We start from the raw sequence: 14,140 nt of genomic DNA on the forward strand, positions 1-14,140 counted from the left end.
AAGATGAAACTTACGAGGATACAAAGAAGATGAAATCTCGAAACTGTAATAGGGTTCGTAATCTAATAACCTATTTAGTTTTACCATTTAATAACAAGGATTAATAAAACGTATGCTAAAAGTTTAAATTTTAATTTGGTATGGCCAAAATTTGAATTTTAACATATTTAGTTTCTAAAACCATAAAAATTACCAGTAAGGACAAAACTTGTTGGGCGAATCATGGCACCCTCCTGCCCTTTAAATCCTCCGTCGCCGCTGAGCTCGTATGTTATATTTGTTCATCATTTATACTTTGAGGTTTCATTTATTTGATAGAATATATTTAGGAGAAATAAATAAATAACAAATTGACATGATTCTGTTAAACAAGCAGTGACAGTGTGTGTATATGTCACATGTGTAAGATAACTGACAAGGTTTGGTGAGGGTGGTGTTGAGATTGATGATTGTGATCCAACATGAAAAATAAAAACTTCAGAGAAAAAAAAACAGTCAAACTTTTGTTCAAAGCTTTCTTTCCCTCTCATCATTTTGTCAATTGTGTGTATTTAAAGTATTTTTAGTGTGTGTTATGAATTGATTCCAATGGTCCCACAAACATCATATCATAGGTGTTAACTTTTATCTTACAATTCCAAATTCCAATTTATCATCACCAAATTCCCTCCCTCTCACCCACTAACCATCTTGAAAAAAGATACTACTTCCGTGTTCTTAATCACAACTACAATTTGGAACTTTAATCTCACTTTATTAACTTTATTAAACGGTCACCAATGGCTGCCCTACCCAAAAAAACCCTAACTTTCTTGATTAAATAACTCGGTTAGTGTTTAATTCATCTGGGGTTCCTTTCCTTTGGTCAGTTTCAGATTCCCTTTTTCTGAAAAAGAATCTTAATTTTCTTTCTTCTCAATTAAAGTATAAAGCTTTGAGCTTTATAACATTATATCCAACCTAATTGATTAGATGATCAAGATTTGCTGAAAGATTGATCTGGGTGTTTTATTTCCTGACAAAATCAACATACCCACATTGAATTAAGGTCTGATTTTGTGTTTTTATAGTGCTTCTGATAGATTCTTGAATGTTTGAATTGTGATCTTTATCAAGTTCATTAGGTATGCTAAAAAGCCTTAGTTTTTTTTTTGGGGGATTCTTGATTTTGTGATTGTGCGGATGATGAATTGATGGCCCCACAACATCAATGCAACACCCAAGTGCCAGTTTCTTCTTCTTCTTCATTGCAACCACCTTATTGTCTGTCTTACATTTTTCACTCTTTAATGGTTTTAAAACCCTTGCACCTAATTTTATTAATTGAATAGGTTGGTTTAAATTTTAATCCATCTGGGGTCTCTCTTTTCTTGATCAATTGAAGTAATCTTTTCTCATTTTCCTTTTTTTTTCTTCTTATTTTTCATGCTTATCAATCTCCTATCTTATTAGCATTTTCCCTAGATAATTGACCAGATAATAAAAAAAAAATCACTTTTTTTCTTAATCTTTGAGATAGCTACATTGACTTAGATTCATTTTTCCAAAAATTTGGTTGGAATCGTGAATGCATGATCTTTATCATGTCTTTTGGTTTGGTCAAAACCCTTAAATTTAGGGCTTATTAGGTGTTAAAGATTTGACTTTTTAGGATCCCTAAATCTTTGAAAGCATGATTGCTTCTCTTCTAAGGTGTTGATGACCAACATTTTTTAAGCAATTTTATTGGATTAGTTCACATTGATCCAAGTAAAATTATTATGCAAAATTAGGTGAAAAGGGACAAAAAAAACATTTTATCCTTTACCAATCGACAGATTCATCGCCAAACTATCTTGATCTTGTCTGAAGAACAACTGGATTTGCTCTTGTTGATATGGTCAGAAATTTGAGGTACTTTTTCATCTCAGCATACTAATAATCTCTGATCTCTGATTTACTTATTATAGACGATGAATTAGCCTTTCGAATAATTTGTAATAAATAAATTGTTACAATGCAAAGAGAAACACCAGATTAAACATATATATTTTGCATTTTTTGTATTCATCATGGTTGTTTAGACATGAAGTGGCATGTGCAATCATTAGAAAGGCAAATCACTCACTTTATGTTTATGATACAATAAACAGATATATCTTACATAAATTTTACAAATTTAGGCAATATTTGCGTGCGGCTTTTGCTAATTTTCAGCCTTTGTAGTGTTCTTTCATCATATCAAGTTAAATTCTATAGCTTTTTTGTTCAAAAGCAGTTGATGGAATAACATTCTTAACAACTATGATCGGCTTTGTGACGTGATACCAAGGCAATATTCTAATTTTTGTAAAGAAAAAGAATCACTGAAATTTGCGAGAATGCAGATTAGCTTAACATATTAGCTTTGTACATTTTCAATAGAGACATCGTAGTTGTGTTCACATTTTTATATATATGAAGCCTCTCAACGTAAGATGCATCCGTTAATCGTGCTCATGCTTTCACATTATTTTTTTGTCCTTCATTTTTTTGAGCTTACATTTACATTGTATTCTTTTTGATCAGGCATACAGTTTATGTTACTCAAAAAGGCTAAAAAACACAGAATTTTTTGCATAAAATCTGCATTTCATCATGGCAAAGACTTCAAAACGTCGTCCTGCTCGACAAAAGAAAGATCAGTTAGGCTGTATGTGGGGAATTTTGAGTATGTTTGACTTTCGACATGGTGGGACCACAAGAAGGCTGCTTTCCGATCGCAGAAGATATCCAACAAATAAGACTCATGGTACGACTGTACGAGTTTTTATTACCTCGGAAACAATTATTTTGCTGTCTGTTTATGTTTTAAACTGGTCAGGAAACATTTGTGGGTCAAAACGTGTGATCTCTATGTACAGATCAACCTCAATTTCAACAATTCTTGACTAAAATTATACTTGTTTTCGATACTTTGAGTTTCATATATAATTCTAAAACTATTTTAAAAACTATTACTTATACTTATATTCTAGTACGGAGTAATAATTTTACTTTTCGAATTAAATGTTTTGTAGGTTTTATGCATGAAAAGGCACTTTGGGCAACTTTCACCCTGTTTGACCCCATTTTTTAAAGCTATTTTTGTATATATAAGTTTGTGACCCGTTATGGATAATACATAACTGGGATCGATCGACCGGATCATAAGTAAATGGGCTCATCTAACTTGTTATTCATTGTTTTTTTAAGGTTCTTTATCACCTACATCGGAATCAAATTTGCCAACAACTACTTCATCTATGCATCTAAGCGTTGAGGTATAGGACTTTACACCCTCAATATATTTATTCTTCGTGTATTTTCCGACGATCAAAATTCTTAAATGTTGAAAGTAATATAAAAGGTTTCGTATGTTGATTGCCTAAATGACCCATGTCATCATTACAACATCTATAGCTATCGATATTCATATCCTTCGTCCAAAAATTATTCGTCTTATTTACTAATTAGGTGGACGGTTTTGACGCTAGACTAAGGTACTAATTTAAAATATGTCTTATCTTAACTGAACTTCAGGATATCGAAGAAACTAAAAAACCGAAACTTGATCTTGTGAGGACGAAGGTGAAGGAACTTATTGAAGAAGAAATGTTCATTGACCAAGATCCGAAGTTTATAAAGAAAGAGAATAAACAAATTAATATATCTAGAACATTAAAAGAATCTTTCGATCAAGAAATTTCGATTAGTCATCAAGTTTCAGCTCATAAACCCCCGCAATATCATGATCTCGAAGCTCTTGTGAAAGAAATCTTGTTAATTTATCGAAAAAAGAACGAACAGCATGATGGTGATTTTGGTTCAGGGGCAAAACTGTCTTATCCCATCGTCGAAGAAAAACTGATTGCTGCCGTTGAGGTTTTGCTGAATGAAAAATCAAGAAATGGTGATCACAAGAAAATTAATCATTCGAAAGAGATGTTTCAGATATTGAGTTCTAATAAAGAAATGTTTTTAAAGATTCTTCAAGATCAAAACTCGATATTGCTCAACGAAGACCAAAAGTCAAAGTCAAAGTCAATCGATCAAGAATCAGAAGAAGTCATGACCCGTAAACACCGTAAGTTCTTTAGAAGAAGGAGCAAATCACACGAGAGTATATCGATGAACGGTAAGGATAGGATTGTTGTTTTGAAACCGGGGTCGACCGAAAATCAAGTTCAAACGGGGAATGAAATCGATAATGAAGCAAACGGGTCCCATTTTTCGTTCTTGGAGATTAAAAGACGGTTAAAACATGCAATGGGGAAGGAGCAACAAACTGCGGGACCCACTGAAAGAACGGGAAAATCGTTTGTTGATGGTGGATGGAGTTCACCGAATAGAGATCATTTTTATACCGAACGATTTGCGCGAGTCTTCAAAACGGGAGATCGAGTTTCGAGTTTACGAGAATCCGAAGTGAAAAATGAAAATGTAGATGATAAGATATCGAATATTTACGTTGAGGCGAAGAAACATTTATCTGAAATGCTCACGAGTGGCGATGAAGATGCCGAGTCAATGATGAGAAGCCTCCCGAAAAGTCTCGGCAGGATTTTGTCTCTGCGAGAGTACAACTCTTTTTCTCCTGCTACCAGTCCTCGACGACAGTTGAGCCCTTCGGTTAGCAAAAGTCAACCCTTAACGACTGTCGAAAAATCGGAAGATAAAGTTGTAGTTCCCGATGATGCGACCTCCAAAGGTACATATTATTTTAACGCTTCTCATAGTTTCGAGAAGAATGTGATGGTTGACTTTAAGGTCAAATGGCTTAATTTCGACATCAAAGTTGATATAAATTCGAAGGGAATAGTTCATGTTTGGATATAAATGGACATCCAAACACCCCCAAATCTTTGAGATAAATTGTAACGATAATATCGTGAAATTCCATTGCATTTATGCGTAAAGTCAAACTGTATCTCTATTATCAAACATTTTGGACAGTAATAAAATTGGTATTATACTTTATTATTAAAAAACTGGTTTACATTTTTTTGCAGATGTACAAGAGATCGAAAAAGTTCCTTTATGCGATATACAACACAAAGATCAATCGGTAGATGTTGATGAGTATTGCGAACCACATGATTCTCAGAAAGACGAGAATGAGGCAGTGATTCTCGATGTCTCAAATAAAGACCGATCCTCTGAAAACATGAAATTGGTAATGCGTTGTTTTTTGTACTCGAATCTCTAATTTGAACTCGTTCTTCATTTAGTAAAATGTTTTTCTGTTAATTTTTAGGATCTACCTAACGAGAACGAGACATGTTCTTCTCAAACTGATATTGAGCCTTCACTCGCTTGCAAGACCGAAGAACTTGAAATCAGTTCCAGTGATAGTCATGGTAAGCCTAGTCCCGTTTCGGTTCTCGAGCCCGCATTTTCAGATGATGACATCAGCCCTGCAAGAACAGTTTCTCGACCTGGTAAACTGTTGCCTTATGTTCATTTTACGTACTTTATAGTTTCATATAGGATTAATGTTCAGTCACGGTGTCTCTAGATGACTAATGAACACTGTTTAATAAACCCCGATAAATCCCGATTACTCCTATTTAATAACAGTCCTTTCCGATATTTCGAAATCCGTTTAAGTAACCGGTCTATCAGTCAACGTCGGTTAATGGGTTAAAATCAGATTTTTTTTTATCAAAGTCGGTCAAATCATAATTGGTCAACATTTTTAGTGAATTTAAACTAGAATTTTAGAGTTTTGAACAAAATGGACGATTTTAGACAATTCTGTTGCAGATTCTGTTCATGTTTATGGGTTCTTCTATATTTACACATAATTTTGAAATTATTAGATTTTTCTAAATATAGCCCTAAGGGCTATACTTAAGAAGTTAGGACATGCATTAATAACTTGTAACTTGTTAGTAACCACCATTGATAACCGCCTTACTAACTCCTTTGTACCATCATTTATGCTTCAATTTTTTTCTTAAAGATAACCCTTAGGGCTAACATTAGATAAATCCGGTTAGTACAATCCGATTAGTCCGCGAATTGCCGATTACTCATTCCAAAGTCCTGAGCGATTGATGTTTTTAAACTTTCAGTTGAAGCTGCGGTTCAACCACTCTGTATCCAATTCGATGTAACCGTTTCCACAATCGAAGATCAACAGATACGAATCACAGACTCAGGGGATAACGAGGAGTCGGCATTCGAATACGTTGAAGCAGTGCTACTCTCTTCTGATCTCAATTGGTCCGAATTCGAAAAAAGATGGATTTCATCGGTTCAAATTCTCGATCAATCTTTGTTCGATGAAGTAGAAGAGTTTTCAAGTCGGGCTAGATATGACCAAAAGCTCCTTTTCGATTCAACTAATGAATTCTTACACGAGGTATGCGATCGTTTCATACCTGAATCATCACTCGTTAAACAAAACGTGTGGCCCGTTCCTAAAGGAATGGACCTAATAAACGAGGTATGGTCAAGACTGGAGGCACGTTTGGTAAAGGTTTACCCTCGAGATTTGGGAAAGCTTGTGAGAAACGAATTGGAAACATCGAAAATGTGGATGAACATTCGGATCGAATCGTGTGAAATAGTTGAAAAGATTGAAGAATCGATATTTGAAGAAACGATGGAAGATACAGTTTTATGTTTGTTAGAAGATAGAACGAATAACACTTCATCTTGAAAACCTTGCTGATTGTTTCGGAAGATGGGTTTCTTGATTAAAGAGGATATTAGGGTTTGGTTTTGGTGTGTTTTTGTGTGATTTTTGGTTAATTTGACATAGTTAATAATAGAGGATATAGGAATGATGCAGGTTTAGTTCATTTATGTGAGATGATATAAATAACATAAGAGTTGTATTTCGCCAGTTTTTTTGAAAGTACACATCATTATCGCTAATTACACAAAGTATTTTGCATTTTGGTTCTATCTCAAAAATCTCAACTCAATTTAATCACCAATCAAAGCCTCGAAGGTAGTTAATTAACCTGATTAATACTACACTTTTATTTAGTTAACAGTTGCAAAAGGTTGATGGTATTTTCATTATTAAAATTTATAAATCAATCACAATTGTTCGTTCATATTGTATAAGTACTGATGTAGAATTGTAATGGATTTTTAAAATTTCGTGATACAAATATTAACTCTCATTGTGATGTAGAATTACTATTTACTATATTATACATAGAATAGACACAAAAAAGTTATTATTCTATTAGGCTAAATTCGTAATTAAATCAAAATTGAGGGGTAGTTTGACTTACAAATACATAGAATCAATTAGAAAACAGAAAAAGACAAAAAAAAAAGTTACTATTTCATTAGGCTAAATTCGTAATTAAATTAAAATTGAGGGGTAGTTTGATTTACAATTTTCTTTTAGTGAATAAATAAAAAGAGAATGTAATGAAATATTAAAATGGAAGCCCGCCTCATTGGTTTGCTGTTGGGTTTGCTGATCTACAGGTCCTGAGTTCGAAACTAGCTTTAACCTTTTTTTTTCCGGCGGGCTACAGCAATTGGGCCCAGCGTAGCGGCTGGCCCAATTGCTTGTTATCTAATAGACAAAAAATGGTGAATAGTAATTAGGGGCATTTTCGTCATTTTACTTTTTTTTTAAAAAAAATTCCTAATTAAATTTCACTACACCAACAAACACCCTCACACTTTTTCAAATATTCAAATCGACCCCCCAAACAGGGGGGTAAAATGTCAAATAACCATTTTCATAAAAAATCTTAAATAAACTCCACCCAAATATTCAACGGGTCTTATCTTCTCGCTCGCAACGAGTTAAATTTTTCCGACACCATCGTTAAACTCGAAATAATTTTAGGAATACAATGTCACTAACTATATACAAAACGGACGTTTTTTTTCCTGCGGGCTACCGCAATTGGGCCCAGCGTAGCGGGCTGACCCAATTGCTTGTTATCTGATAGACAAAAAATGGTGAGTAGTAATTAGGGGCATTTTCGCCATTTCACTTTAAAAAAAATTCCTAATTAAATTTCACTACACCAACAAACACCCTCACACTTTTTCAAATATTCAAATCGACCCCCCCAAACTGGGGGGTAAAATGTCAAATAACCATTTTCATAAAAAAAAACTTAAATAAACTCCACCCAAATATTCAACGGGTCTTATCTTTTCGCTCGCAACGAGTTAAATTTTTCCGACACCATCGTTAAACTCGAAATAATTTTAGGAATACAATGTCACTAACTATACGCAAAACGGACGCTTTTTAAAAAACGCTAAAAAATTGGGGTACTTTTTATACACGTTGATTTTGCGTTAAATTTTTAAAAGTCGATAATTACATAGCTAAACGCGGAGATGAACATATATTGTTAATTTAAAATAACATTTAAATCTTTCACGGGTTATACCTTTTAATTCGACTCGAGTTGCGCTTCAACGACATCATTCTTTAGCTACGAAATAATTTTACAAACTAAACGCAATAAAATACATTGAAAACCGAACCCCCGGCGCGAAGCGAGGGTTCAACAACTAGTTGTAATAAATTTACTAATTTTGTCGTACAAATATCAATACTCATTGTATAAGTTTACTTTTCTTTTTTAAATGGAGAATAAATAAATGCTACTTTAAAAATACTTTCATACCGTCACACATTTCTCATCATCATAGATTGTCAGATCAGTGCTACGTTAACATATCTTTTTCATTACTCACTAATCACATATATCATTCATCAGACACTTTCTCACCATCACATGAACCCACTATAGTATCTAATTAAACAAATTTACAATTACATTTAATAATGCTCTATGCACGGGTATATATGGCATATATGCTTGCCAAACATTCTTCTTCCAATTCACGAAATCAAACAAGCTACTTGGTTGGCGACCAATGGCGAATTTGGCGCCATCAACGCCAATGTTGGTGATGGTGGCCGGCAAGCTTTTGGCAATCATTTATGGGAACTCTTAAAATTAATTGATTTTAAAGTCTTTGTTGTCAAATAAGGTTTATTTTTAGTAAAGTTTGTGATTCTAAAATTTAAAATCTCAATCTCGAACTTAAAAATATGGTACCAAACACACCTTTACTCTCGCAATCTAGAGAAGATAGTGAGAAACAACTTGAAAATATCAAGGATCCCTAATTCTCGAATTCAGAAATCAACTTTAATTTTCTGTTGAGTTCATGAATTTTTTTGTATTTGTTATCTTTGTTATGTTAATATTAAAGTTGTATTTAATGTTACTATAAGGTCGCTCCCATTGTTCCCGTCCACCCAAGCGCCCAGGCCGCCGCCCACCTGGGCGCCGATGGCAGTAATCGCCCAGAGGGCCGCCTAGCAATTCGTCCGGCTCATCGTTCTAACACTCGTGCTTTTTTGACATATTTGTGGACGGATGTTTTGATTGTATTTCACATTTCTTTGTATTAATTCTTTTTTTTTTTTATTTTATTTTTTTTTTTTTTTGCCTGCACATGGAGTTTTCAAGTTTGAGAGTGGAGAAGAAGATGAAGTGTGGAGAAGAAGATGAAGTCAGATGTAATTTTTTTTTAGGGTTTATTAAATTGGAATTTGGGCCACAGATTGGGCCACATTATTTTTAATAAAATTATATTATATTTTAAGTTTAAGTTAGATTAGATTTAATTTAATAAATATAGTTAAAGTTAATTATCAATGAAATATGTTAATAAATATTTATAATTTATAATTTATAAATGAATAATTAAAATTATTTTATTTTCGAAAAAAATTAAAAAATTAAATAAAAATGGGAAGGAAGGAGTGTCATGGTTGGGAGTGTTTAGTCCTGGGTTTAGTCCTAGAAAGGAAGTGGGAAGAAAGTGCTGATGTGGCACTGATGTAGCGCTGAGGACTAAGGTGGAGACATGTCTCCATTGGGAGCTCTCTAATAGATATGTTTCTAGACCAAGTAATCAAAGTCAATATATTCCACAACTTTGTTTGATTGTCCTCTTAGTGCTTACCCACGTTTGTGCTTAAATTCGTACTACTTTTTTATCAAGACAATTATACACCAACTTTGAGGGTCATCACTATTAGTAAATCATATTGAAATTGGACTTTCATATTCTTCATATTACTACTCACCCACTACCCTTCTAATGATCATTTAACGGTACCGTCTACTATTAAAAAAAATAAAGATGTATACAACGTTATTGTCTATAAAATCACACAATTATTAGGACACAATTATAAATCTCACACAAACCAATATCTCTACTAATTTTTTAACAACAAACACACCTTTTTGTTCACAACATGACTTAGAATTCATAACTTCAAAGTTGACGAGTTCTCTTAAAAATTGTATATATTGATTGAGGGTCCACTCGGAAGACACAAATTGTATTTGTTCATAAAATTAGTCTATGTACTCGTATCAATTAGGAATTTAGGATTGTGTGTGTTGTTTTCATAAAATTATGTGCATTAACAATTAAAATTATTTAACCATTCAGGCTTGCCTGAGTGGTTACCGAGTTGCCCAATGAAGCACACCACGCCGCGTGTTCAATTCCTGGCTACACCAAACTGTTCAAAAATGGAGTGTGACTAGAGGGTGCGCATAATGCGCAATTCACCCGGTACCAGGTCTCACGCTCGGGGGGCTTGATTACCCGAGGTTTTACCTTCTATGGGGGAGCCAATGTGCTCGTTCATAGAAGGGTTTCCTCGCTTACAAAAAAAAAAAAATTCAAATAAAATTATTTGATATAACAAAAAAATATAGCATAATTTATCACTAATAAATTAACTGTCGCAAATAAACCCACCGGATAACTTATCATTCAGACATTTCTTATGAACTTAATGAGTAAAAGCTAATCCAAATATTGAAATAAACTAAGTTTTATTATGTCTGAGATGTTGACCCTAAGGGATAGGGTGATGATATATACACAATCAATTTTTACAAATACACAACCAAACATGTTTTACGGTGTTGTACAGTACAACACTGTAAAACATGTTTAGTTGTGTATTTGTAAAAATTGGTTGTTTAGATATCACTACCCTAAGGGATATCACACTCTAACAACCAAGAAGTTGAGGAATGACAAATTCTGACATAATATGTCAGATTGTGAAGACTAAAGTTATGTTTAGAAGAATTGGATGCACGGATCTTGATCAAGAAATAAGAAGATTTTGATATTAGAAAAAATTACGCCGGTAGTACCTGTGGTTTGTATAGTTTTTCACCACATCACCTAAAGTTTTTTTTAACCACAAGGACTACCGGCGTAATTTGTTCTTGATATTATGTTAGGATAAACATAATTTTTTTCGTACTTATCTTATTCCCGTCTTATATTTGCAGTTTGTTAGGCAACCCTGTAGAGTGTAGACTTTGAAAAGGATTATACTTCCTTTATAATCTATTATCTATAACGTATAGAGAGAATTGGTGGTTTATGTTGCCTAGCATACGAATTATTGTAAATTGTGTATTGTGTATACAAGTAATACACGTTTCATAATTCCGCACTCTTAATTGTTACTTTATTAAGGTTAATATCAAACGTTGATTTCTTAATTTGTTATTAATTTAATCCTTGAGATTAATTGATTAATTGTTACGGAGTATTAAGTTTCTGTGTACATAAATTAGTCTTCAACAATACCAATAATCACGTTCAAGAATCAACAATTAATCTTCATGAACAAAATATCTTTGCCTAAACATAATTTAAAGTAAGTAACAATAACATAAATCCGGATAATTAACATTATCATTCTATATTACAATTCAGGTTCTCTACGTGAACACATTTAAGATAGTTCATTATGTGAGAAATGAGGTATTTTCGATTCTATTCAATTGTATTCGTTTAATTGGTTTGTTTGTATAGAAAAATCAAACATAAGTTGGAACAATCGACTCATTAAGCCGTTGTAATTGTTGGTCTAACATCTTGATCTTTTTTTTTTTTTTTTTTACGGCGAAGAATAGGAATATATTAATAAACACGATAACTTCATCAAAGTAATGAACGTTATCGGAAAAGTACAAGATTACAATACAATAACTAAACTTGAAAACATACAAAGTACAAGCTAAATAAGATTATTGGCAAAGAAGAAAAAGGATAATGCTCCCACATGAAGCTTGAAGATCATGTAAGAATAAGAGATTAGTCGCCCAAAGGGGCCCAAAATGAAGACCATTGAAGAAGTCCGACGAAAACTCGCAGACCATTTCCAAAGGAGAAACAAATGATCAAAATGGACTACTTCAACCAAGCACCATACGCTTAACGTGGATTGAGAAGATGGAAAGATAGACCTTCTAGCTAAAACATCATTAACGGGGAAGCTCTTTTTGAATGCGAGCCAAAGAAAAAACCATAACCTTGGAAGGGACGTTATTACCCCATATCACTTTGGGTCAAATAGTAGGAGAAATATTATTTGATTGGACCAAAAGAAAAACTGCAGCTGCAACCAAATAACCAATTGGGCTTGCGGCTCAACACACCCAATTTTGAATCTAGATAGTAAGGATGAAAACTCTTAAACTTTATCAAAATTGTAAGGAGACAGTGGTAAAGTAAAGTGGAAATTCACCCCAATTGTGGTATACTGAGGCAACTGGGAATTCGAAACTATATTGCAGACTGAAACTTCTGCTCGCAAAAAGAATTATACACATTCTTTTACCTCCATTTAACCAAAAAACCAATGACTTTGAGATTGGAACAACTTCAGCTTCAACAAAATAATAATAAAGTGTTCGTTATTTCTTTGCATCTAAACTCACATACCCTGCAAATTGTTGAAACCCAACTTGTGGTTGTCCAGGAAACATTGTACACTTGTCGGATGAACCCAAAAAAGCTTTATAAAACGCCATTAAAGAGCATAATAAGAGCATCATAAAAAAAGCCAATGTCATCTCTTGTTTGTTCTATCAACCTAAGACAAAAACAAAGCCTCATTGTTTTGATGATTTGATGGGCGTATCATCATCGGTCATATTCTCCATAAACACCCCGAAATTGTACATCTCTTCTTTAAAAGTGATTTTTTTTTGCCCCAAAAGGAGTGTTTCCAGCAACATTTTGTATAGAAGAATTACCTTGCCCAACAAGATGACCAATTTCACTAGTGGTATCAAAAATATCAGATAAATTGGGAATTTCATCAATCCATTTACTCCCTTTTTTATGTTCACTGTTTTTGTTTGAGATTTTGGGTTTTAAGAAGATTTCTTTGCTAACCTTTGAAGGAGTACATCTATCTTTTATTTCTTTACAGGAAGCTCGACATGCTTCACTAATACAAGTATCATTTGTATTTAACTGGGGACAGGAATTCTCTATGAGTTTGGCAGCAAAAGTGGTGTCACTTTTAAGAAAAGTATTTTGTGCAGGGGATATATTGTTGGGAGGGGGAACAATAGGAGAGATTTTTGGAGAAATTTCCTCAAGGGTAGAATAGTCTTTTATATTAAGGTTGAAAGGTGAGTTTCGGAAAGTTGTTTGGTCGACCGGATACAGTACATCAGTTGTGTTATCCCTTTTGTCAAGTGATTCATTTAAATCACAAGTCTTAAAAAGTGTCCTTTTAATGTCATCAGCAATAGACCTTGAGCCTTGTCCCATTGTCTTTTGAGATCTTACAGCATGGGTAACTTTCTCCAATGAATTATGCACCATACCAACTCTACTTTCTTTTGAAGGAGTGAGGTAATTCAAATTATCAACGGCTACATTTATCTTACCTTCTTCCATATCGACTTCCGTGAACTTGTTAGAGAGGGTGTTTTTTGTTAATAGAAATTTGGCCTTTAAAAAAATAATAATTACTCCGTATGTGAGAAGAAGACAAACAAGAACTTTATAAAAGAAAAGGAAACCATAATTCTTGTGCAAAGTATAATCAACAAACATATCGAATTTCACCCTATTTAATTTCTTGTTTTAATCAATCTCTGCCCATATATAACCCAAACTTTGACAAAAGATATTCACTTGTTAAAATATTATGCATTAAGATGTCGTAATGTTCTTATTTTCTATGTAATATAATCCGGGCAAATTATTTTTAGGCACTTTTACTAATCATGTTGCTATAATTACTCGTACCTCTACATGAGACTGAGTTTTATTAACAATCTAGTTA

At 33.4% G+C, this 14,140-nt stretch overlaps 1 protein-coding gene across 4 annotated transcripts; it reads left to right on the forward strand.

The window, feature by feature from the left end:
• The first annotated feature begins 681 nt into the window (after window positions 1–681).
• On the forward strand, window positions 682–6,901 carry LOC139851682 (uncharacterized). 4 transcript variants are annotated; one of them, XM_071840787.1, is made up of 8 exons: window positions 682–1,331; window positions 1,773–1,893; window positions 2,548–2,770; window positions 3,214–3,281; window positions 3,541–4,708; window positions 5,010–5,173; window positions 5,255–5,438; window positions 6,075–6,901. In XM_071840787.1, exons 3-8 carry the CDS (start codon window positions 2,617–2,619, stop codon window positions 6,662–6,664), a joined length of 2,328 nt encoding a protein of 775 aa, XP_071696888.1. In that variant the 5' UTR covers window positions 682–1,331; window positions 1,773–1,893; window positions 2,548–2,616; the 3' UTR covers window positions 6,665–6,901. The 4 variants fall into 4 exon arrangements, with proteins under 4 accessions (XP_071696888.1, XP_071696889.1, XP_071696890.1 ...); XM_071840788.1 differs by having other exon boundaries at window positions 682–1,048; XM_071840789.1 differs by having other exon boundaries at window positions 682–1,879.
• The last annotated feature ends 7,239 nt before the right edge of the window (window positions 6,902–14,140 follow it).

The sequence above is a fragment of the Rutidosis leptorrhynchoides genome, chromosome 6 (genome assembly GCF_046630445.1).
Source record: "Rutidosis leptorrhynchoides isolate AG116_Rl617_1_P2 chromosome 6, CSIRO_AGI_Rlap_v1, whole genome shotgun sequence".
Lineage (NCBI taxonomy): Eukaryota > Viridiplantae > Streptophyta > Magnoliopsida > Asterales > Asteraceae > Rutidosis > Rutidosis leptorrhynchoides.